The sequence below is a fragment of the Perna viridis genome, chromosome 5 (genome assembly GCF_037379345.1).
Source record: "Perna viridis isolate PV_CMFRI_1.1 ecotype Kerala chromosome 5, ASM3737934v1, whole genome shotgun sequence".
In the NCBI taxonomy this organism is placed as follows: Eukaryota; Metazoa; Mollusca; class Bivalvia; order Mytilida; family Mytilidae; genus Perna; species Perna viridis.
Genome location: NC_142449.1, coordinates 43,900,475 through 43,927,288, shown reverse-complemented (window position 1 = coordinate 43,927,288; position 26,814 = coordinate 43,900,475). Strand labels below are relative to the sequence as shown.

General features: G+C 32.3%; 1 protein-coding gene and 1 long non-coding RNA gene across 7 annotated transcripts; one reads left to right on the top strand and one right to left on the bottom strand.

Annotated features, from left to right (window-relative positions):
* Nucleotides 1–1,747: 1,747 nt before the first annotated feature.
* Nucleotides 1,748–22,491, bottom strand: LOC148617846 (uncharacterized). 5 transcript variants are annotated; one of them, XR_015922545.1, is made up of 8 exons: nt 22,427–22,491; nt 19,518–19,629; nt 18,667–19,008; nt 17,990–18,025; nt 15,049–15,091; nt 4,684–4,767; nt 2,687–3,363; nt 1,748–2,046 (listed from the first exon to the last, which is right to left on the bottom strand). XR_015922545.1 is itself a non-coding variant. In XM_088585435.1 (7 exons), exons 2-7 carry the CDS (start codon nt 19,570–19,572, stop codon nt 3,324–3,326), a joined length of 597 nt encoding a protein of 198 aa, XP_088441561.1. In that variant the 5' UTR covers nt 19,573–19,629; nt 22,427–22,491; the 3' UTR covers nt 1,748–3,323. The 5 variants fall into 5 exon arrangements, 4 of the variants coding, with proteins under 4 accessions (XP_088441561.1, XP_088441562.1, XP_088441564.1 ...); XM_088585435.1 differs by having other exon boundaries at nt 1,748–3,361; nt 4,685–4,767; XM_088585436.1 differs by having other exon boundaries at nt 1,748–3,355; nt 4,685–4,767.
* On the top strand, nt 20,844–25,558 carry LOC148617845 (uncharacterized). Of its 2 annotated transcripts, none has more exons than XR_015922547.1 (3): nt 20,844–21,340; nt 22,636–22,816; nt 24,629–25,558. It is a non-coding gene; the product is annotated as an uncharacterized LOC148617845 (long non-coding RNA). The 2 variants fall into 2 exon arrangements; XR_015922546.1 differs by lacking the exon at nt 20,844–21,340 and adding an exon at nt 21,862–21,964.
* The last annotated feature ends 1,256 nt before the right edge of the window (nt 25,559–26,814 follow it).

Genomic DNA, 26,814 nt, shown 5'->3' with positions numbered 1-26,814 from the left:
TCCACAAGAATCCAAACAAACAGCGCTACATAGATGGATCTGCAAAATGTGCCACCAAAACTTCTACACTCACAGCTGTAAAAGATGTTCTCCAATCCTTACTCTCGTAGTGGTATTAATTCAATGTGGATCCTAAAAAAATCGAAGGGTCTTCTAGAAATTCTCAATCCTAGATACAGAAATGCTGTTTTTTTGTAGAGATTCTTCATACTTTGTTAAAAAAAAAAAAAAAAAAAAAAAAAAAAAAAAAAAAAAAAAACAAAAAAAAAAAAAAACAAAACACCCCCCCCCCCCCAAAAAAAAACAACAAAAAACAAAAAACAAAAAAACCCAAAAAAACCGATTCCAAATCATCTTCCAAATACCATATGCCAAAGAAAATGTTTTTAAACGCTGTAATTTTTTTATTATGTATTTGTCCAATATGGTGGACGCGTTTTTCAACAAACGGTCGGAATGATTTAATAGCTGTTCTAATCCAAGGGAAGGAACATCGTTTAGCCAGGTCCTTTGATCTCAGTTTCCGCTGTATAGATGACGTATTATCGTTAAATAAACAATCCTAGTTTCAGGGATTTTATACATCCCATCTACCTCAAAGAACTTGAGGCAAAGGATACCACAGACACTCTGAAGTCAGCCTAAAATCTTGACCTACACTTAGAGTTCGATGGTAAAAGGAAACTATTGGCCGAACTTTACGACAAACGCGATGACTTTTCATTCAGTATTGTCAACTTTCCTTTCATCTGTAGCAACTTCCCTTCGGCATCTGCGTATGGAGATTTCACAACTCATACGTTATGCCATTGCTTGTAGTATCGACGCAGACTTTTTGTATCGCACTAGACTTCTTACAATTAGGCTTCTGGAACAGGGTTATGTTGCCACAAGGCTGAAGTCATTACCACAGAAGTTTTATGGTCGTCATCATGAACTCGTGGATCATTACAGTGTATCCATCTGCACCATTAAAACTGATTTGTTCAAAGTATCATAGTTTTTCCCCTTTTTTTGTCTACTCTGGACTTGACTTTTTATAAGCATCTCGGCGGGTGATTCTGGAAAAGCAGAGGACACCTATCCTACAGGTACATCTGGTCCATATTCCCAGTTTTTAGTGGAGTCCGAGTTGCTCGTTTACTTCGTTTCTTTGTTATTATAATTTTGGATATTGTATGTTCTTTGTTCTTTTGATTTCCGCTAGAATCTTGGTTCCCTTGATTATTCTTTAATTTGTTAGATGTCAAAGGTCTGTGTTACTGAAATCTTTGGCAAAATATGAAACGAAATTTCTCTAAATTCTAATATTTTCCTTAATCATGATTCATTAAATTTTAGCAAGATATTGACTGATATACATCGCAAAAAGGATATTTTTTATTTTTACAAAAGAAAGTGGTTTTGCGTTGCTTCCATTTAAGTAACAGAATGTGCGGTGTGTGGTATATTCTCTATAATGCTTGTAAAAAAATCGTTTTAATTCAGAGACCGTTATAGACCAGAAAATCAGTTATAGTTTTTCATTCATTGTAGGAAAACCAGTGTCTGAATTTTATATAGATCGGTATTTAATAATTATCGTATGTTTATTTATCAAGGTTTGTTGGCGTTAATGTTTTTCTTTTTCTTTGCTTTGTCGTCGAACATCAGCCTTTTAATTTTACTGATATTGTCATTGAGCTTTTTTTTGTTTAAGTACTGCTCTGTTTAAGAGTCAGGCAAAATGTATATAAGGTGTAACACATAAAAACACTGAGATTTTATGGAATTATCTAGGAAGTTTAAACCTGATGATCTCAACAACCATCAAAGTATTTGTAAGACTTCTTACAATTAGGCTTCTGAAACAGGGTTACATGTATGTTGCTACAAGATTGAAGTCATCACTACAGATAAGTTTTATGGTCGTCATTATAAACTCGTGAGTTGTTACAGTGTATCCATCTGCACCATGATATCCGATTTGCTCTAAGTGTCATAGTTTTCCTTTCCTCTTTCGTCTACCCCAGTCTTGACTAATAATGAGCAGCTCTGCAGGTGTTTCTAGAAAAGCAGATGATGCATATCATTCCGGTGCACCTTGTCCATGCAAATTTTTAGTGGAGCAATACTATCAGGTCTGCTGAAATGTGTTTTATCAGTAAATTGTTTCCTAGACTGATTTTTCATTGTTAATTGAAATAAACGTTTATTTTTATTTTATATCAAATGAAATTGCACATTCTATAATTAATTGCCACTCACTGCCTGTTTTTGCATGGACTTCCTCTTAATTATTTAAGATCAACAAAGTTTTTGAGTTTTTAGAACCACAAAACATGTTATACCAAAAATAAAACGATACCCTTTTGAATAGCATTTGTAGCCATTTGTCACATAGGATGAATAGTGAAAAAAGATAAGGCATACAAGGAGTAGCGTGATTGCTTTGACTAACATGATATTTGTTTGGCCAAGTTCTCAACAAACATGCATCTTACGGATTGTCTCTAACTGTAACGGTTTTCACTTTATTGCAAGTCCGCAACGCATTGTACTTTTGACTATGATAAGTAGGATGAAGCGTCTTTACCATGTGTTGCACACTTTCGAATTCGAATCCGTTTAACGAAAAAGCAGAAGAAAAAATGATAATTAAAAAAGAATCAGTAAGCACACTAGACTTTAATAAAATATACCATACCTCCTTTTCCCGGTTGAACACCAGATTTTAGAATTGGAGCACACTGTTTAGTATCAAATATAGTCAGCACCAACTGTTCGTATTCGTTATAAATAAGTCTACTGAATTTTTTGTGAACAACAATATGGCCTCCAATTTTATTTGCTGACTTGAACGATGTAAATAATGCGTATTGTGGAAGTTTTCAGAAATAGGGACGTATGCTATACCAAGGCACTCATTTGCCGTTTGGTATTCGGGATTTGTTTTTCGGGGTGTTTCTTTTTATTTTTTGTTTTATTGTCTCATTTTATCGGCTTTAGTCTAATTAAAAAATCTTAAGGATAACATTTCACCCAAATAAAGGTAAAAAACGGATGTAGAAGACAAATAATATTCACATATTTATGATTCAACGATTCATTTAGAATTGTGCAATCTTTAAATATCGTCATGATTGAAAAAACAAATTCAAAAATACTTGCAGTTATTTAACTATATGCATGTTTATTAGTTTATAATGCCATATAAAAATTTTCAAATCGGTCAATAGAAGAACCTACATAAGGATACATTTTCAACTTTCAAAGCTTGAGGATTTCAACTCAAAGATGCAGCATTATTTGAATGTCGTTGTATAAAATCGTAACTACTATCTTTAAAATACTTCTTCCTCTTCTCCTCCTCCTCCTCCTCCTACAATGGACGCTCATGGTTAAAAAATATATACATAAATCATAATACATAAATAAAGATATGTTACCATGTTTGACAAAACATTGTTAAAAAAGAGCATCTATTGATGCATGCCATAAGTTTAACTGAGTACATAATGCACTGTAAAAGGTTGGAAATGCTTTCAAAATGCTTTTAGATCCTCTGGAAAAAATTGGCTAGGGGTCTCCCTATGCCCTGTTATTAATCGGGTCTAAGGGGGCATTAACCCAGTATACAGTTATTAAAAAAGAACATAAAATGAAGTTAAATCATGGCTATACCACCATTCAACTCAAAGACCATGTTCACTATATGAACTATACCGGAACAAACTTTATTCTCACCATTCAACTCAGAATACCATGTTTTCTCAAGATACCAGTAGTCTTTGGAATCTGAGCAACTGGTGACTATGGTTACAAAATGGCAGACATTTAAAAAATGGCCACCAAAAATTAATAGTGCCAGTCAAGTCAGAATATCATGTTGAATTCTTTTGGTAGCCTTTATCTTCAATTTTCTTCTGTAGTTGAGGAAAAATAGCAAAAAAAAAAAAACAACAAAAAACAAAAAAACCAAAAAAAAAAAAAAAAAACCAAAACAAAAAAACCAAAAAAAACCCATTTTGGCCCTATGTTCTTGTTTAAGAAATGACGGTCATGTTTTTCCACTGATGATAACTTTTAAATAATTTGTTTGTGCAGGTTTACCCTAATGCCAATAAATATGTAATTTCATATTGGCCCTGTTATAGGTTTGGGTCAATCATATTGGCCTCGACAGCCGTATTGGCCCTCGGTGATTCCGCGGCACCAATACAACCGCCTCGACCAATATGACAGACCTCAAACCTATAACAGGGCCAATATGAAATTACATATTTATTAACATATAATACAAAAATCATTTGTATAAATAATATTATGAACAGTTTTCTGATGAACCTAGTACAATTATCTTTTCCAATTAAAGATTGAACTAAATTGAAATTTATATATTTACAATATACCAATGTTCAGCGTTCTCTCATAATCAAGATTTTTTAAGAGTTTTCTGATTTCTTCTTTTTTTAGCTGTGACAATATATACTGATTTCATAATTATGGTTGAATATAGATTACAATGATTGAATGGAAAGACGTAATGAATGAACATTTGGATCTGATCATTATCATATTCTATTTAAAAACAAGTACAATCGGCACGTGGATTAACGACTGTATTTGAAGAATAAAATAACTCATTTGTTTTTTTTTTCGTTTTGATAAGGTTTACTATGCATAAATTAAGAAATTAGCTTACTTTTTTGTGCTTTATGTCTGAATATCCATATTAAGATTCCGAAGACCAGAACGCTTATGAAAATTGTTATAAATACAGAGGCACTGTAAATAAACAAATGTAATGAACTAGATAAAAACAATGAAAAATAATAAGAAAACTGAATCACGATTCGAAAAATAATGGAAAGGAATACAATTCATGGATAAAAAATGACGAAATAAATACTATCATACAATAAATAACACGAAATAAATACAATAACAAGCACATAGAAACAAAAGTAATTTAATAGCTTTAAAAAATACCAAATTACTGTTTGAGATTGTAACTACTGAAAATTAATAAAAGACTGTAGTGAATATAAATAAAAATAGTTTTTCGATGAACTGTTGTATACAAGGTGTGAACAACTTAAAAAATAAAATGCTGTACAACTCCATTGTATATAGGAAAAAAGGAAGGATTTATGTTTGTAAATGATTGGTAAAAAAATGTTGAACGTAGAAAAAAATTGTTTATTAAAACATATATGAAAGCTTCTTTTCGCTACAGGAAACAAATTTAAAGTTTTAGGACGAAACTATTGCAGCAAATTGTTCCAAGAAAATAGAATTGGTATTAACGGAAAATAACTAATTGTAACTACTGTAGAAAATTGAAAGACTATGAACACATCTTTACGTCGTGTCGTGTCCATTTTTTACAGAAATTTGGTAGAGAATACATGACATCATTACGGTTCATAGATATAGAACTGATATAAAAATTTAACATTAAGTATAAAAAGTTGAGAGAGCCTTCAGGTTATTTGGAAATACATATTGATGGTAAATGCATATTGATTTTTAATTACCAGTCCATATAAAATTCAGACACTGTCTATAATAAGATAATTCATGATGAAGAAAAACTCATCAATGTGACAATGCTTTTTCAATCTACATATGCTCTATTTTTACACAACAGTTGCCCTTTCCATATTCAGATCTGTACTTTTGAGACAATCATACATTTATCTCCCACTAAAATCAACCAAATCGAACAAAATCAAGAAAGATAACTCTTGCAAAGTGCTAATTTCGTGTACAATCTATATAAATTTTATCTCAAAAGCGCAACACCCAAAATGAAAAACGAAGACTGGTTATGTGATTTATGGTGGTGTCTGAACAAGAAATAAACGTTAATTAACTGGGTTTTTGACATGCATGAATTACCTCCTGTCTGATGTTTACAAAGACTGATAATTAAGTGTTCTACGTGAATTGCAGATTCCTACCTTATGGATAAATTTCATGATTCATTTTGCTTAATGTTTTGCTTTTGCAGCTAGTTGTTTCCCTGGACAACAAGTGGAAATAAACAGGCCGCATCAGAATTCTGATATTATTTGTAAATATGATTATATTGCTAAATAAAGGGCAATCTGGACTTTACTAAAAAAACAGGAAGCATGGACAGGGTGCATCAGTATATATATATTACCTTTTTCATTTTCCCGACTTTGTCTTGTTTTTTTTTTTTTTTTTTTTAATTTTGAGCAAAGGAAAGTAACCGTCCGTCCCGACAGACTGTTTAGTTTATTGTCAGATTGGAGCAATTAACAGCAGTTGACTTTAAATTTAAATATTGACTTATTGTAGCTACGGTAAGTACTTGGTTACGCTACTTCATAATAATTAATTACAAACTATTTAGGTACCGGAGTTTAACTTTCAATGAAAACAAGACCGCTATACCAAGATTTGGTATTGTCGTTTGTTTGTGGGTTACATCCCTTTGAAAAACGTGCAAAGATAGCTTGTATTCTTGTAGCAACGCGAGCCTGCCCCAAAAGCTAGTTGTAATTTTTTTGTACAGTACACAAATCCGCGTAGTTCAAGCTCTAGCATTACGTATGGACTTTGATATGGAAACTCCGTTCGGAGGTGTTGAAAGGATGTCGCCATAAATGAAGGGAAAGTTGACGATACGGAACGAGAAGTCATTGCGTTTTTCATGAAAGTTCGTATTTTAGAAAAAAATTACCATCCTACGAACAGTCCCGTTCTAAGTAAAAACTATCGTAGGGAAAGAGAGGAGTACTGGATACGCAGACTAGATACTGCAATACCTTACGGATGCAATGACAACATCAAAAGTATAGGGAACCTTTCAAGCCAATATAACAATAACATAAATGTGATGAATTTATTTGACAAAAATCCAAGACGGAAAAGGAGTCATGGCCATCGCCATTATACGTCACCTAAGTTACATGATGTCTCCATAGATGGTCTCCTCCCTTTCATACAAAACCTCTTGGACTTCATCACATTAGAACCAAACTTTATTCTATACCTCTCACTCTACTACACTCCCTTTACAAAACAAGTCTTGACACTCCTGTTTCTGACCCTACTTCATCATTATACAGACTTGTTGCCATCATTTTGGATATTGGTTTCCACAGACTCTTTAAACCAGTTTGTGTGAAAAGTCAAGATGAAGAAAAACGATCATTTCTTCCACTATCGTTTGTCAACAAAGGTATAGATGCAATTAATTTGGCTAACATCCTCCATCACAAAAACGTTACCAACAAAATTCCCCCATATTTCAAAGACAAATCCATACCAATTATTTCATATTCCTATACTTCATCCATCGCATCCAAAATTTTCAATTATAAAAGGCTATTGCAGAACCTCGAGATTGAGGACTTCAAGGCTAAACCACCTGACTGTTCTTGCAAAACCTCTCCATTCAAATATGGTCCTTCTGGTCACGTCGATTTAACCATTATCGAAAACGAATCTCTGCGTAATATCCTTTCTAAAGGTCCCAAGTACCGTGAACCACGCTCCATAAATTGGAATTATAACTTTAAAGTTCTTATGAATGCCGTGGAGGACTATGCAAGAAAATGGATAAAACGAGAACAAGAAGACATTGATTCTCTGTCAGAGTGGTTGAAGGCCGTGAGGTCTAATTTTGAAACGAATGAAAGTTTTAAATAGGTCAATGAGTGCCAAGGCTACATCAGTTTTCAAAGACCCCGATGTAGTAAAAACATTGTCTACTATAATGACAAATATGTTGTCGTACCAGCAGACAAAGGCCAAAACAACATTGTTTTTGTCTGCAAAACGTTGTATATCCAATGTTTATTATCAGAGGTAGACGTAGAAAATAATAGCAGTGATAAGACCAACACTGATACCACTCTTTTCAAAGAAGAGATTGTGAAAAACCATAAATCTGTGCTATCCTCTTTTGGTCTCTCTACCAAGGACGATGATTGTGATTTACCGTCTATGTACTGGATTCCTAAACTTCACAAGAATCAATACAAACAACGTTTCATAGCTGGATCTGCAAAATGTACCACCAAACCTCTTTCAAAACCTTTAACATTTCTATACTCACAACTGTCTCAGAGGGTATACAGTCCTACCACAACACTTGTTACTCCCGTAGTGGTATTAATTCAATGTGGATCCTAAAAAATTCAAAAGATCTTTTGGAGACAATCAGTTCAAGACTATTATCTGAATATATTAGCATTCAAACCTATGATTTTTCAACACTGTATACTTCTATTCCCCATACTCAGTTAAAATCCCGACTTAAAAACATTATACATCGTTGTTTTTCCAAAAAAGATGGTACACTTAGATACAAATATATAGTTCTTGGTAGAGATTCATCATACTTTGTAAGAAATAATTCCAAATCATCTTCCAAATATACAGAGGAAGATGTTTACAAAATGCTGGAATTTTTAATCGACAACATATTTGTCCAGTGTGGTGGTCGTGTTTTTCAACAAATGGTCGGCATTCCAATGGGAACAAATTGTGCTCCTTTACTAGCTGACCTATTCCTTCACTCTTATAAGGCTGACTTTATAGCTGATCTGATCAGAAAGAAAGAATATTGTTTCGCTAGATCCTTCAATCTCAGTTTCCGCTATATAGATGACGTGTTATCTTTAAACAATCCTAATTTTGGGGATTTGATACATCGCACCTACCCAAAAGAACTTGAGATAAAAGATACTACAGACACTGTGAAGTCAGCCTCATATCTTGACCTACACTTAGAAATCGATGGTAAAGGAGAACTATTGACCAAACTTTACGACAAACGTGATGACTTTTCATTCAGAATTGTCAACTTTCCTTTCATCAGTGGCAACATCCCTTCGGCTCCTGCGTATGGAATGTTCATATCACAACTCATACGTTATGCCAGAGCTCGCCGAAACTACAACTTTGTATCGCGCTAGAACTCTAACAAATAGGCTTCTGGAACAGGGTTATGTTGTTATGTTGCTACAAGATTGAAGTCATCACTACAGAAGTTTTATGGTCGTCATCATGAACTCGTGGATCGTTATGGTGTATCCATCAGGACCATGAAAACTGATTTATCCAACGGCTCATAGTTTCCTTTCCTCGTTTGTCTACCCCGGACTTGACTTTTTATGAGCAACTCGGCGGGTGTTTCTAGAAAAGCAGAGGGCGCTTACCCTACCGGTGCACCCGGTCCATCCTCCAAGTTTTTAGTGGAGTCCGAGTTGCTCATTTACTTTTGTTACTTTGTATGTATGATTTTAGTTACTTTATGTTCTTTGTTGTGTATGTCTGTTTTCCATGTCTGGTCTTTGTCCCTGGATTACATTCTTTTGATTACCGCTATAACCTTGGTTCCCTTGATTACTCTTTCGTATAGTTTGTCATGAGTATTCCCTTTCCAATGATCACTAATAGTAGGTCAAGATGTGGTATCCGTAGTATTCTTTGTCTCAAGTTTTGGGGGTTAGTTAAGATGTATAAAATCCCCTAAAAGACAAACGTCCTCTATATATCGGAAACGGAGATGAAATGTTCCGGCTAAACGATGTTCCTCCTTTTAAAACAAGATCAACTATAAACTCAGTCTTATAAGAGATCACCGAGTAACGGAAAATAATTTTGAATCGATTTTATATAGTATGAAAAATCTATACAAAGTACTACATATTTGTATTTAGTTGTTCTATATTTCGTAACAACGATGTATAATGGATTTGAATGGCGATGGGAACTGGGCATGGGAGATACTAGTATAACAAGTTGAAAAAAAAGTTTTTGATGCTTTCATATTCGAATATTGATCTATAATTTTTTTGTATCCATATCCTAGCATAGTCCTTTACGACAACCATAGAAAAAGATATAATTCCAAATTATAGTGTGTAGTTGACGGCATTTATGACCTTTATTAAGGGTTTGCTGAAATATTTAAAGTCTACGAATTTTTAAATCAACCGTAATGACTTGACCGGGGGGGGGGGACATTTTGCATGAATAATTGTAGCAAGAAGAATCAAATGGTTGAGTCTTGAATTACTCATACTTAAGGTTCTATGATAATCTTTTATAGTTGAAAAAGAGTGAAGTATCGGAACATGAAAAAATGGTATGGATTTGTCTTTGAAATACGGATAAAGTTTTTTCATGATAGATTCATGACCGAGGAAGTTAATAACTACCCTTTGACACTGAAAATGGTAGGAAACAAGAGGGCTCAGGAAAAATTGTATTAAAGGTTAAAAAAATTAGGAACAAACAAATACTAGTACCAAATACACAGTAGTTGGTATAACCGGCATTTCGCGCCCGTATCTTAGCTTTATTGCCAGAGCTAAAATTGATAAAAGTTCGATGTCTTCAATGAGTAAAGATAGATTTCTTACTGATTTCGAATTAATGGAAGTGAAAGTGCTTATTTTTGGTATCCCGGCTCTAAACTATACTCGGTGTCACATACATTACACATTGTTCGAATTTGAAATAAAATTTGGTCTACAGTTTTATTGACACCTACGGATATTTCAAATGTGTTAAATAACTTGCTCATGCATATCCAAAACGGCTTTTCCGTAAAATGTGCATTGTTCAAATCCGAAGGCGTCTTAAATCCGAATTACAATGTTTACAAGACGATTATCGGTTGTTAATAGTTTGACGAAAACAATGATTTACTGCCTTATCCTGTGTGAAAAAAAATGCTTCTGACGGTTATCCTTCCTACTAAATAATTGCTTATTTACAAATTACATTTTTGTCAACATAGAAATAAAACAAAAAACATTATCAGTATTGTGTGAACAATCGGCATTTAGCAGCAAAAAAAGGTGGAATTAAAATGGAATTTCTCATATGGTATTATAAAATTTCTTTTTATTGTGCATGTCAGTCGTAAGTACTGATGTTTGATTTTTATAAACTGAGAAACGCATAAGTGTCGATAAAAGGACACATAAAAAAACTATGGTTAAATAGAAAAATGGGATTGAACTAACGTCGAGTTCAGAAGCTCTAGAAAGCTCGAATCGCTCACTTGGCTTCATAAACAAAAATTCTATGTTTGAAAAATCGGATAAAAATCTCTAAAGCTGGTACCTAAGGAACAATAAAATAAATTCTCAATAAATTGTCTAGTAGTTTCATAGAAGGTTTTTTCTAAAAGATAATAAATTAAAATAGCATAAAAAAGGGCAATGACTCCAATTTGCTCAACAGTTGTACTTGCAAATTTGCCCACATATAGACCTTATAATGCCAATCACTTCAAACTCGCATTAATTCTGATAAACATAAAGATTTTGGAGATATATGCCAAAAGCATTCTGTCTGTCTCAAATCCATCAAAAATGGTCAATACCTCAAACCTGGCTTTACAGATTTACTTGCGAATTTGACCATAGATAGACCTCATCACGCTGAACACTTTCATTTTATCGAATTTTCAGTAAATTATGAAAAATTGTTAACGACGGACGATGACGACGACGGACGCCAAGTGCTGGTAATGCTCACGTGGCCATTTTAACTGTGCTAAAACTGTCTTCAAAAACAAGGGTGTTGTAGCACCTTGAACTTTCATAAGAAATGTGTTTTAATCCTTCCTACTTAAGGTCGATGATAACAAGGAAACCAGTGATTAAAATAATGAGAGGTTAGTCTTGAAACACTTTAACAGCATATCGAAATTTGCAATTTATATGATTGATATTTTTGTATTTAATAGTTAAATGTTGACATTTTCAAGACTGGTATTTGCAAGATGTATTTGAAAATTTTGGTGATTCTCCTTTGTAATTTCTCAAAATCTTTATTGAAACAAAGTACCACATGTATTATACTTATTATGGTTAGCCTTTTTTATTTCAGCATTTCCCTTCAACACTACAAAAAGACATCATTACACAGTCAGTGCATTGGAATAGGGAATTTGATATACTATTACTGGCCGGTGAACGATTTGAAAGACTGTCGAACGCCAAATGTGCAATATACAGTACCTATCATGTTAAAAAAATTCTGAAAACTCAAAACACAATTGGTGTATTTTTGAATTTGAGATTCATTTTTTTATAATTATAACTAAAAAGAAAAGAAATATCCGCTTATTTACAAATGATATAAAAATCACTCCCGAGTTTAGATATTTTTAAAATAATTTCTGCCCAAACCCGAGATGGGATACCGAAAATTTGGCATTTTTGCAGTGTTTTTTTAAATAAATACATGAAATATTTTTTTGGGTGTTATGGATTTACATGGCTGTCAATTCGCAACGTGCCACGTGCGACATCATGTATAAAACCGAACAATAGCAATCGGCAATGAATGAAACATTGTACCTGTCCATGTGTGAACACATTGGCCAGATAATGCAACCGACTGTTGCTATATCTAATATCGTTCCACTCAATTCAACATTTCCTTCATTATGAAAGAGTAATCAAGGGAACCAATGTTATAGCGGTAATCAAAAGAATGTAATCCAGGGACAAAAGACCAGACATGGAAAACAGACATACACGACAAAAATACAAAGCAAAGTTTCACTAGCGACCATTTCCTGTGGCATAGCGTAAAGTGTACAGCCAAATATGGCGGGTCTAAGGTTACCGTATTAGGTCACGAAAAGGTTAAAAAAAACTACCGTAATTGTCATATTAAAATCGAAATAAATCACGGAAACTCCATTTTCATCATTGATTTACCTCGGGTTGACCATTAGTGTCGATATTTTAGTAATCGCTATCGCTCGGGGTAAAATAATGCAACATTATTCTTAATTTTTCAGTTGAATTCATTACAAAGGTTTTTGTAGCTATCGTAACTTTTGTAAATTTACGCGAATTTTTATTTCTGATATGAAACAACGCTACATAGCGGGCTCTGCACCTAACCTCTTCTTAACTTTTAACTTATATACTCATAGGTGTCACAGAGGATCTTCTAGCCTGCCTCGACACTTGTTACTCCCATAAAGGTATTAATTCAATATGAAAAATTTGAAAGATAATCAGCAAATTCTTTTTCAAGACAATTTTCAGAATACAATAACATTAAACCTATGATTTTTCAACTCTTTATAATTCTATTCCTCATACTCAGTTAAAATCTCGACTCAAAAATATATTGCATCGTTGTTACTCGATGGCACACCTGGATACAAATATATAGTTCCTTAATATCGATTTCTCATACGTGGTAAAAATTAAATTCAAAATTATCTTCCAAAAATATGGAAGAAAATGTAAGGATTTTTTTATCCACAACGTATCTATCTAGTGTGGTGGATGCGTTTTTCAACAAACGGTATTCCAATGGGAACAAATTATACTGACCTATTCCGTCACTCTTATGAGGCTGACATTTTAGCTGATCTGATCCAAAAAGAAGGAAAAGTCGTTTAGCCATATCTTTAAATCTAAGTTTCCGCTATAAATATAAGGTATTGTCTTTAAAAACAATTTTTGAGAGTTTGATAAATCGCATTTACCCCAAAGAACTTGAGATAAAAGATACCACAGACACTGTAAGTCAGCCTAATATCGCGATCTACAATAAGACATCGATGGTAAAAGAAAAACTATTGACCAAACTATACGACAAACGCGATCGTTCAGTGTTGTCAACTTTCATTCATCTGTGGCAACGTCCTTTTAGCACCTTCGTATGGAATTTTAATAACACAACTCATACATTATGCCGAAACTACGCAGACTTTTTGTATCGAACTAGTTTTCTTACATTAGGCTTCTGGAACATGGTTATGTTGCCACAAAAGGTTGAAGACATTACCACAGAAGTTGTATGGTTGTCATCACGAACTCGTGGACCATTACGGTGTATCCATCTGCACCATCAAAACTAATTTGCTCAACGTATCAATTTTTTTCTTTCCTCTTTTGTCTACTCTGGACTTGACTTTTTATAAGCATCTCGGCGGATGATTCTAGAAAAGCAGAGGACGCCTACCCTAAAGGTACATCTGGTCCATATACCCAGTTTTTAGTGGAGTCCGAGTTGCTCGTTTACTTTGTTTCTTTGTTTGTATAATTTTGGTTATTGTATGTTCTTTGTTGTGTTTGTTTGTTTTCCATGTCTGGTATTTCTCCCTGTTTTACATTCTATTGATTTCAGCTAGAATCTTGGTTCCCTTGATTACTCTTTAACAGGTTAGATGTCAAAGGTCTGTGTTACTGAAATCCGTTGCAAAAATATGAAACGAATTTTCTGTAAATTCTAATATTATGTTTGTTTATGATTCATTAAATTTCATCAAGATATTGACTGATATATATCGCAAAAAAGGATATTTTTTTTATTTGTACAAAAGAAAATGGGTTTGCGTAGTTTCCATTTAAGTAACAGACTGTGCGGTGGGTGGTATATCCTCTATAATGCTTGTAAAAAAAATCGTTTTAATTCAGAGACCGTTATAGACCAGAAAATCAGTTATAGTTTTTCATTCATTGTAGGAAAACCAGTGTCTGAATTTAGATCGGTATTTAATAATTATCGTATGGTTATTTATCAAGGTTTGTTGGTGTTAATGTGTGTCTTTTTCTTTGCTTTGTCGTCGAACACCAGACTTTTAGTTTTACTGATAGTGTCATTGAGCTTTTTTGGTTTTTGTTTAAGTACTGCTCTGTTTAATGGTCTGGCAAAACGTATATAAGGTGTAGCACATAAAAAAACACTGAGATTTTATGGAATTATCTACATGTAGGAATTTTAAAATTCATAACCTCAACAACCATCAAAGTATTTGTAAAGTTTGCTTTTTTAAGATGTTGAATGGTCAAATTCAGTTGTAATGCGCAATTGAAAAATGGCGAGATCCTTTTCCGGCAGTTTTTCCCTATAATTTTCTATAATAACCACGTCACAGATGCTTCAAGGATAAACATATTTATTCATCTTTTTCAGATATATAGAATATATTAAAGGCAAAATTTACCAAATTGAGAATTGTAATGTGCAACCTATATGTCTAATTGTTACAAAAAAATGACTAAATATTACTTAAAAATATCTTTATGTCTAACTTACACAATTGATGTAACGCAGCTGTTTGGTTCTCTATGGTGTGAGTCTAAAAAGTTAAATATCTTCATCAAAAATGCATGTAATCAAAAACAACTCCGATATGTAATTAGATACATTATAAAAATAAGTAAAATTAAAAGACACAACAAGGTCATGGTTTAAATAATTATCAGATTCATTTATTCTTATACAAACCAGTAATGCTTATTTATTTGGCTATCCAAGTGTCTGGTCAACAGAGAAATCAAAGGAACCAAGGTTATAGCGGTAATCAAAGAGTAATCAAAGGAACCAAGGTTATAGCGGTAATCAAAGAGTAATCAAAGGAACCAAGGTTATAGCGGTAATCAAAGAGTAATCAAAAGAATATAATCCAGAGACAAAGACAAGACATGTAAAAAGACATACATAACAAAGAACATAAAGTAACTAAAATCATACAAACAAAGTAACAAAAGCAAATGAGCAACTCCACTAAAAACTGGGAGCATGGACGTTTTGCACCGGTAGGGTATATATTGCTTTTTCCTAAAACCAACTATCAAAATTACTCTTTTTTTTCGTTAATTCGTATACGTGGAAATGTTTTTAAATGTACTAGTAAATAAAAAGAAATCTTTCAATCTTACTTTTGCCTAAAATGTTTCTGTTTTGATGGTGAGTTGTGAACAACTAACCAACTATAATGTTTCTTTATGTAAATGAAGTTCGATTAAAGGTAAGATGAGGACACAATAATTAATTCCAAAGTTTGTATGCCTTAATTTGCAATTTAAAAACCGAACATTTTTTTTTTAAATACAAATCAAAGAGACAACAGGTAAATAACAAAATACTCATGCAACAGAACTTTACTTGCACAGAAGACCCGTGCAGGTCCGGGTGTCGAAAGAATAGGCCTGTAGCAGCGCTAAGCTTGTCGTCAAAGGCAACTAAATAGTGCTCAGAACCCTTATGGTAGCAATGTGTTAATTTGAATAGATCCGCAAAAATTGGCATATTTATTGTACAAACGTCACGTTTTCTTATTAAGACGGCGAATGCATAAATTCGATCGTTACATATAATAAAACTCAATAAGGCTATTATGTGTTTGAGAACAAACTTCTGTTCTGGCATCTTATCAAGATGATAGACGTTTCTATAACAGAGATTAAATTAAAAAAAATGCTAAATATACTACAAGCAAGTACTAGTGTGTATGAATAATAAAATGTGATTATTAACATTATATTGGCATAGTAAATAAGGCCGTCGTTAGTAAGACATCTACATAAAGGAACGCCTCAATGGATTTCTGTAATTTTGCACAAACACTTTATTGTGATTGTGTTGTTTCTGTATTTCTATCTTAAGTCAGTAATGGAGAAACACTTATAAAAAGATAAACACCCTATAGAATGGTTTTTGTACAGAACAAATGGCCACAAATATGTATGAAATATTTCTGCCGTACTGATATTGCTATTGTTATTGTGATAAATTACCTTTGATATGACGTACTTTCCGAAAAAATAGAACGATCTACACATTTGGTTCCTATTCAACTGTTTTAATTATCATCTATCATTGGTTGAATATAGATGTTCATATATGATCTTCAATACTGGAAATTGTTTTCTCACGACTACTCTGGTATTAAATTAGGTATATTTCTCACTCCTAAATTCAAAACAATCCTTATGAAAAAATTGACGTTTTTTCTGCATTAAATATGAATAAAAACGTATAACAAGTGTCAAAGGAATTTTCGTAAACGGCAATATAATGTGAAAGATAAACCTTGTAAAAATGCGTTTTTTACTTCGCGATAGTAGCTTCTCCTTTCTTGTTATATTGAGATTTTAGGATCAACAGAACCTAATCAATTGATGTCATTAGAAGGAAATTGCCAAGAAGTAGTTTGAAGCAGAAAACGATATGGCAGTGGAAAAAAGAGTTATATTGTGTGTATCATAGATGCAAGCAAAGTATCGAATTAGAACTAATGTTTAAGCTGAATTAATAACAAGGATTCAATAAAAACTTCCTAAAATAACATTTTAAGGTGTGTTTAATAAAATTATTAAAAGAATGGCAAAACTATAAATGCATATTATGAAACGGATAGAACCAGAGGAGTCCAAAAATCTGACAAAAATGGCTGAACATGAGAAGCGAACATCATTGACAATAACGAACTCTAGTGGTTACAGATATTCACCAATTATGTAAACTATACCGAAACTCTATTTTGTAAAGAATTGAAATAGTTAAACAATTAAATTAAGAGTAATAAGATAATAAAACAATGAAACCATAATTAAAACGATCGTATGGTATTTATTCGCACAAATATTAAAGAAAAACTACAGAACAATGGAATTTTCTGACACTTAACATGGGCCGGGTGCACTGGTAGAATAAGCGTTTATTTTGTTTCAAGTTTCCAAGTTGTTCCTTATACGTCTGCTAGAATAAATATGTTCTGTTTATTGAGATAACCAAACAAAATTTAAATTAAATGAAAATATTATAAATGTCATTCCCATGTTCGCTGGACATGTATAGCCATTTTTTTGTCAGATTACCAGACTCCTCTGGTTTTATCCATTTCAAAACATTAACATTTTTTACCTAGTCTCCATCACTTTTATCTCCGTCGTTTCATTAAACACAACTTAAAATATTATTTTGGATTTTATAATGAAATCCTTGTTTTGATATTTCTTTAGTGTTTGAATTATTAAAATATACACAGAAAAAAACTAAGGAAAATCTAAAAAAAAACCTTTTCCTCCCATAATTTTAAATGCTTACATCCCAAAAACGAGCAAAATTTATTCCATCTGTTTTTCTTCTTATATTGTTTAAGCATGAAATATCTTGAATGATTTCACAACTCTTTGAAATCCGTGTTAGAACAGCAATATCGTTAATTAAAATAACTTAGCATTGCGCTTACATTCATTTTGATTATCTTCCATTGCCGAATCTGATACTGAAAACAATACAAATATCATCATCATTTTATGTTAAAATGGAATGCAGCGGAGAAATAATATGAAGTAATATGAAGTCGTACGTTTAGGTTTCCCTCACGAAGGTAAGTTTTTTTTTATTGTTCTGTTAAAGGACATTGTCACATATAAAAAAATAAATGACAAGTAATGCCTATTCCGTTTTTATATGTACATCGCTTATACAAAGCTTACCCAAAAGCAAAGAATGGTTCCTTGTTTTTCTTTGTTGGCTTAATTGGTTGGTTAATAATCATTTTATATAGTACAGTAGTTTGTTGCATTTTGAAATGCATACAATGTTTAGAACACCGTTATCTTTGTAAGAATATACCTTCATGCTGCACGAAGTGGTTGGTGAAAATATAGCATTACTTCATAAATATAATAAGAAAATAGTAGTGAATTCCAATGACATTCTAACTGCGTTAGATTGAAATCTAACACCCGTTTTAGTTCCATTGACCAGGGGAAATGTTTTGTGGTTAGAAAACACAAACCATACAAACAGTGACGAGTAACAGATGAATCTAGTTAGATATAAACACAATTGAAAATACTTGAATATAAAAAATTATATAAATATCATAAAGAGTATGAATCGTTCGTATTTTGCAAATACCTTTTTCTACAATTGTCTCAAAAACATCTTTTTTTAGTAACACTTTTGACGAACTCTTGTTGTAACTCACTGAGCACTCATAACTAACGTTTAAGTCTCTTTCTGATAGTTTTCTTATTTCTAAAGTGAAGCCATTTTCAACAAGCTTGCCAGAATATTTGGCAGAATCTAGTATGTGCTGGTGTCTAACTACAGCAAATGTTGGCGTAAAATTTGGAGCATATCTATCCCATCCTGCACGAAAGTTACAATTTTTACTGTTGCATGATTCACTAACACAAAGTAAAGTTGCAGTCTGTCCATATTCTGTTACTCGTTGTGAAACGCTCCAAGATAAATCCCCTGGAAAGATATGACATATTCTGAAACTTTTAATGTCTTTTGATTTGTTCATTGGATGTGTTTCCTTTAAAATATATGACTAATGAGCCGTTTCATTATAAACTTAAGGACGAAATTGCTTAAATTGATTATGTACCTAACTTGCAATGTGAGCACTAGAGCAGCACAAGAACGAATGAGAAAGACTTAAAGTAAGAGAGTTATTTATTGAAGACCACGTTGCATAGATGCAAAAGTTGTGTCCATGACAAGCAAAGAATGAAGTAGTATTTTGACAAAAAATGCTTGTCAAGTAGATGTATTGCATGTAATATAAGGCCTCGTATTACAGTAGCGACTCTCCCTTAATCAGGAACATTATACAAAAACTCCATCATCATTGCAGATTGGAATGTATAGACTTGCTTTGGCTGTTGTTTCAAACAGACCTAGAGAGGTAATATTCTTGACTCAATTCTTATTTCTATTTTATTTTCTTTCGATTAAATTTTAAAAGCAAATTCACAAACCTGCTACGTTGTTTGAGATTAGAAACGAAAATAAAACATGCAGCAAGTACTCCATTTGATATTAACTTTCCAAATCTTCACCACTATGATGAGCCGACTCTCGTAAAAATTTCTACAAAAAACAAAAATAAAAGACAAAAAACCAACAAACAAATAAACAAACAAAAATAACCCCAAAAAAACTCTTATAAGGAATCAAACTTTTGTAGTTTATTTTCACAAGAATCATTCATAAATTGAACAAACAAACAAAAAAAACCAAAAAAAAAAAAAAAAAAAAAACCCAAACAAACAAAACAAACAAAACAAAAAAACCCCGTTAATTAAGAGGTATCCTGCAACTTCGGCACAATGGAGATTTTTTTAGACGTTATTGTAAATATCATTTCAGAAATTAAAAGTGTTCAAGATATTGGCAACAATTGTTAAAAAAACGACATTTGTTGCAGTTTAGGGGCACTAACTCTATCAAGGATTCGCAAGAATTGCTAAAACTGTTATCAATTATGGATCAAGATATTGGCCAAAACTGAAAAAAAAAAACACCTTTCAAATGCAACAACTCTAACAAGGAGTCACCGCACAACTTTACCCAATGCAGACCTTCGTAGAGCTCTTCAAGTTTAGGAAGAACTGTCACATTCATAATCGAGTAACTCTTACGAATCTTTTTAATTTTTGAGATATATGCATGATGACCAGTGAGGTACGGCGACCATGTTTTACGCATGATCTATTAAGTATTTTTCTGTATAAGAAAAATGTATAAGGATTTGTACATGAAGGAAAAAACACAGGTTTTTTTTATTGCATTATCCAAATATTTATACCTCATACCCTTCAGAAATAACAATGAAACACAATGTGAACTGGCCTTTAAAGATATTACTAGGTCAAATTCAGTTGAAATGCACAATGAAAAAATGGTGTGTATAATCAGTCAAATATATTTATGTCACCGATGCTGTAAGATAAATTTAAATAATCTTTCAGTTGTTTTCTAGATGTATTGAATATGTTTAGGTCATTATAGACCAAATTGGGATCAGTGGTGTGCCACCCATCGCCTGATTCTTACACAGAATAGCAATTAACTCGATACAGTTTTCAAAGAAGAAACCTTCAGTAGTATGCTGGTGACTAAATTTGGTAATGATTAACTCATTGGTAACAGAGGAGATGATTTTTGAAGAAAAGTAGTATCAAAAGATAGTATTAAGAGAAATGGCCTTTGGCCAGGTAAGCTAGAAATTGAAAGTAGTGTGTATAATAAAGTTTTACATCTTTTATACTTTATACAGAAAAGGTATTAAAAATGGAAGCAAACAGAAAATCGACCGAACAAGAAATAAGATTCTGAGGTACGCTAAAATGCCTACGGCGTCTTTAGTTGTTTCTTAAAAAAATGATAGACGCGGATTAACCTGAAAATTTAATTCAAATGTGTAAATCTAAAATTAAATTGTAAAAAGATATAAATTGTTGGACGAACGTGACGTTCAACAGGTAGAAATTTCATGCCTCAACGGCGATCTTGGATGTAACTTAAAATAATATATAATTTACTCTTATATCGCATACTTAGAATAAAATACACCTTTTTGTGCATAAAATGTACCTTTTTTGTGAATGCATTATAAGTAATTGTTAAAATACTCGTGTTGATACAGCATATGATATAGATGTTGGCATGTAATATTCAGCATTTATCTGTTTCTATTTAAATATGAGACTTTCCAGAGGATGTATTTGATATCGATTACAATACCTCTCGTACAACGTGTATATTTAAAAGATTTCTTTATTACAGAACACCGGATCAGGTATCTAATTGTTTTGTATCTCGTTGTATTCTCATGGATCCTTATGCATTTGATATGTTGTATTAGTTAAAAAAGTGAACATTTTTTGCATAATACATATAAGACATTTCCTAATCGAGTGTGACATTTTCAAATGATTTATTTAGACTTGTTAATCTTATCTATAACTATGTCTTATATATGTATCTAAATAAACAGATATATTTGAACAATGCAAACTTGAGCTTTTAAAAACAAGCGTAACTACTGTTGTACAAGTTTTGTAATGTTTTGTTTGGATTAATTGCTTTTATGTAGTCAATAGTATAACATTTTTAAATGTCATGTGTTAGCAATCTACAAACAATATAAATAATAAATATGTGAATAACTGCTTGGTAACATTTAAATACGAATTCTGTGCGACACTTATGAGCTACTCAAATACTTCATCAATATTGAAAGCTTGATTAAAAAAGTATGTCAACAGGCACTGGTCAAAAATAAAGTGACAATCAATTTAAAAATTCCTAAAATGGTATTACTTCACCGTAATATTAAGATAAGATTACTGATCATAAAGTAACCACAGGACTGAAAAACAAATTGGAATTTATGTTAAATTTAAGGAACAATGAAACAAACGTAAGTTAAATCAGATGCCGAAATTGTATGTTCGCATAAATAGGGAAAACGCAATATTCGATGAAACATGATACCATGATACTACAAACATTAGGACAACAAACAATCTGCGTCACCAATTTTGTACCGAATTACTTCCTGTTATGGAAAATGAATGAAGGTAGATTTGCGTCTTAAATCATCTGAAACCATTCACAAAACGTAGTAGACTGTGGATTGTATACAATTATAATCATGCAATGTTTTGTTGTCTGGTAACTTTTGTTGCATTACTAAAAAGCCAAAGTTACCGTGATTGAAGAACAATTGAACCAACTAAGGGACAAACTCAAAGGCATGAAAATAAATTAAGCCATAAAACCAAAATCGTAAACATTTAATTGCATGACCGTCGCATTGTCTTAAACTTATGATGATGGAACCCAAAAAGATGATTACGAAGATAATAAAAATAAAATTTACCTTCCTTATTCGTTTATCAACAAATACAAAATGGAGGTTATGTATTCTATATAATTATTTAAATGGACTTAGATTATGTTGAACGAAACTATTTCTCATTGTTTAAGTTAACTTTCGCTTTTGCGTACCCTACTTGAACAAATACATTTGAGAGAGCACTGTAATTGGTTATAAATAATTGTAATATTGCAAAGTTTTACATTTTGCAGATCCAGCTATGTGGCGTTGTTTGTTTGGATTATTGTGGAATTCAGAAATCCAGTACATAGACGGAAGATCACAATCATCGTCTTTGATAGAAAGACCAAAAGAGGACAGCGCAGATTTTAGTTTTCCACTTTCTCTTCCTTGGGAAGTGTGATAGTGTACACTTATTGAATGGGTTTGAGGGTAATAGCAGTTTTATCGCCTCGAGGTACTAACTATTGTCCAAGGCAACGCCGAGGACAATGGTTAGTACAGAGGGTACAATAAAACTGCTATTACCCTCACATCCATTAAATAAGTGTTCTTTTATACTGAAAACAACTAAGGAAGCGAATCTACAGCCCTCCAACATCTTGTTTTGTCGTCTATGCAGTTTCGGGAGTTATCTCCCATGACGTTATTCGATTTAAACCAATGAAATGAATGAGACAAAAAATTCCGTGAAATTTGATTGTGAAATTTACCGTAGAGGGAAAATAGTCAAACCTATTTCATCGGGGGGGGGGTTGTTAATATTTATCTAGACGACTTAAAATAGTGAAACAGCAAAACTACTGTAATACTTTTATATAGTAAAATAAGTCCTAATGTATAATAACAGTATATGTCTTATTACTGCTATTAGTTTCTACGTCTACCTCTGATAATAAACCTATGATGTAATACGTTTTGCAGACAAAAACAATGTTGTTTTGGACTTTGTCTTCTGGTACGACAACATATTTGTCATGTATAGTAGATAATGTTTTTGCTATATTGGGTATTTGAAAACTGATGTAGCATTGATACTCGTTGACCTACTTAAAACTTTCATACCTTTCAAAATTAAAGACCTAACAGCCTTTACCCACTCTGACAGAAAACGGTACTTTCGACCTTTAGAAAGGACCTTATGGAGAAATTAGTTTTCGATGATGTTTAAACATCACGTTTGACATTTGGTTGAGCTATGAAGTCCTCGATCTCGAGGTCATACAATAGCCTTTTAAAATAAAAGTTTGGATGCAATAGGTGAAGTCTAGGAATATGAAATAATCGGCATTATTTTTTTTTTTATAAAATATGGTGAGAATTTTATTTCTGAGGTCTTTGTGACGGAGTTTGATCGATTTTCGTCTTCTGGACCTTAAACATAAACTGGTTTAGAGATTCTGTGATAATCAATATCCAAAATGATCGCCACAAGTCTATATTAGGATGAGGTAGGTTCAGAAACAGGAGTGCTAATACTTGTTCTGTAAAGGGAGTGTAGTAGAGTGAGAGCTATAGAATAGGGTACTTCGAGTGTGATGAATTCCAAGAGGTTTTTGTATGAAAGAAGACCATCTCAGGAGACAGCATGCATCTTAGGTGATGTATAATGGCGATGGCCATGACTCCTTACCGTCTTGGATATTTGTCAAATAAATTCATCACATTTATGTTATTGTTACATTGGCTTGAAAGATTTCTATATTTTTGATGCTGTCATTGCACCCGTAAGGTATTGCAGTACCTAGACTGCGTATCCAGTATTTCTCTCTTTCCCTACGATAGCTTTTACGTAGGACAGGACTGTTCGTTGGATGATATATATTTTTTTCAGAATACGAATTTTAATAGAGAGGACTGAATTATCCTGTTTATCAAAATGCTGATAATGAGTGAAGTTTTGCGGTATTAATTTCCGAACGATGATTACATTTGCTTGTGTAATTGTTCTTGTGTTCACCGACATATATTAGACCGCATAATATAAGTTGTATTCTAATCCGTAGATCAAGTTCATCGATATGCAACCTAAGTCATCAAAAGCATATCATCTGTCACATAAGTATATAAAAGCAGTTTTAAATGTACATGTAAAACCAAAACACAAATTAATCAATATATAAATAAATGATAAAAGACATTGATAAAAAGGGAAAAATAAATTTGGGCGATTATGAACATAGCAGAACCTTCTAGTCAACTTTGATATTCAGCAATTTTTTAATGCAAATTTTTATATTTCAGAAATTTAATGGAGCAACAATGACAGAGAAAACTTGTTAAAAACTTGAGTTGATATTTTGTGTTATTTAAATTCCACTTACTGTGAAACCAAAACCATATAGAAGACTTCAACAAGAACGGAAACTAAAATAGGAGTTGCTTGACTAATTCAAAGTGTGCATGTTTCTATTTTATATCTTTCTCATCATTGACATTTGCATGTACTTAGACCACAACGCTAGAATATGGCACTTTTTGGATCTCAGTTTAAATCCCGCCTGAAAAAAATAATCTATACGTCGTCGTAACTCCAACAAAAAGGACGGAACGTTAAGATACAAATATGTAGAACATTGTATAGATTCTCCATACTTTGTAAGAATCGATTCAAAACTATCATTTAAATATAACGAAGATATTGTAAAAATGCTGGATTTGTTCTATCGAAAACATATTTTACCTGTATGACATTTCTTTAAAATACCGTCAGCAATGAAATCAAATTGCTCTCCACAACACATTGCCTTATTGATTCACTCTTATGAGGTTGATTTATAGCTGATGTTATCCGAAAGAAGGAACATTGTTTGGACAAATACTTAAATCTCGATTTGCGCTAAATGACTGGCGTTGTATTTAAAAAAAAATCGAAGATTCGGGGAATTTATACAGCAAATCTATCCCTTTACATAAAAGTGTTAAGAAAAAGTGTAAAATAGAAGATTCCATTAAACAATAAAATGTAGACCAGTCTTCGGATTTTAATACGTTCTACATCAGACATTCCGGTAATGAAAATGAAAATTGAACGAGACTTTCATTGAGGTTATTTCAAATAACAGGTTATTAAGTGTGCACTACATGAATGAGGTTATTCTTTTTATAGACGTAAAATGTTACAGTCATTACTTATTTTCAAAACTCACGAGTATAATATCAAACACACTCATGGCGTCAAAACCATATAACATTTTGTCCATGATTTGATTAACAAAATATCTAAGCCAATCAAAAAGCGTGTTACTTTTGAAATTAAATCATTACGAGAAAACATTTTGAAAAGAATAGAGGCATAACAAGTGTATGTATTTGAAGATAAATATATATATAGCATTAATGAATAATGAATAATTTCAAAGGATTAAATTTAATCATATTTAGCATATTTAGTCAGCATGATGACACCAGTGTGCACAAATTTGAATAGATCAATAGCATTTAAAATGTACATTTTAAATCAGTTTCGGATTATTTTATTCCATTATTTTCATTTCATTTGCATTATTTACAGCAATCAAAACTTTGATAAAAGATTTCGCCAAGGCGTGATTGCTTCGTTATTTTTTTATACGTTCTCTTTGTGCCTCCGCCTTGACAAAGATGTCAGGTAGCTGTATTTTTGTCGTTAGACTTAAATTATTTGACAAATATAAAATGCCTTTAAGGTATTTATATCTAAGATACAGTGAGTCAGTGAAAATGCAATGGCACTATGAACTGTGTATGTAAATGCTCGTACAAAATATGGTAAATATAACGTTTTTACAATTTTACTTAAGTTAGTCTGAGGCAAGTGAGGTAATTCAATGTTAAAACTTTTCAGTCGTCCCTAGAACGTTTAAACAACTTTCGAAATTTAGGTTGCAAAGTGTTCATGATGCAACAGGATAATGCATCTGAAAGGGGTTTCATTTCGAAGCATTTATTAAACATTTCATATGGCACATTGAGAAATATTTCTTTTATTCTTTAGAAAAAGGCTTAAAAAGTTACCTTCAATTGCAAACTGCTATACCTTGATATGAAATACTCCGTTTAATAAAACAGTATCTTCTATGATACAATAAGGCTACAAAATAATTGAGGATTGGAGGAAAGGTGCTTTTCGGTTTTTTTTTTAATCCGCATGAGATTTCAAGCACTCTATTTTAATAATAAAGCTACGTCTAGCATACCAATCACCATAAAACTGTATGTAGCATATGGCTATGTTCATACGTACGTAAAAAGAAAACTTATTAAGCTTAACTTTGAAAGGTTGAAAAAGTGCAAGGTTTTGTCATTAGTTACACTACAAGTCGATTTGATCTTATTGTGGACTTCAAACCATGTTTATGCAGAAATTAAATTTATACCTTAGCTCAAAAGTTTTATGAAAACTTACAAAGCACTACATTGTGATTTTTTTAGCCCTTTTATTTGTTATT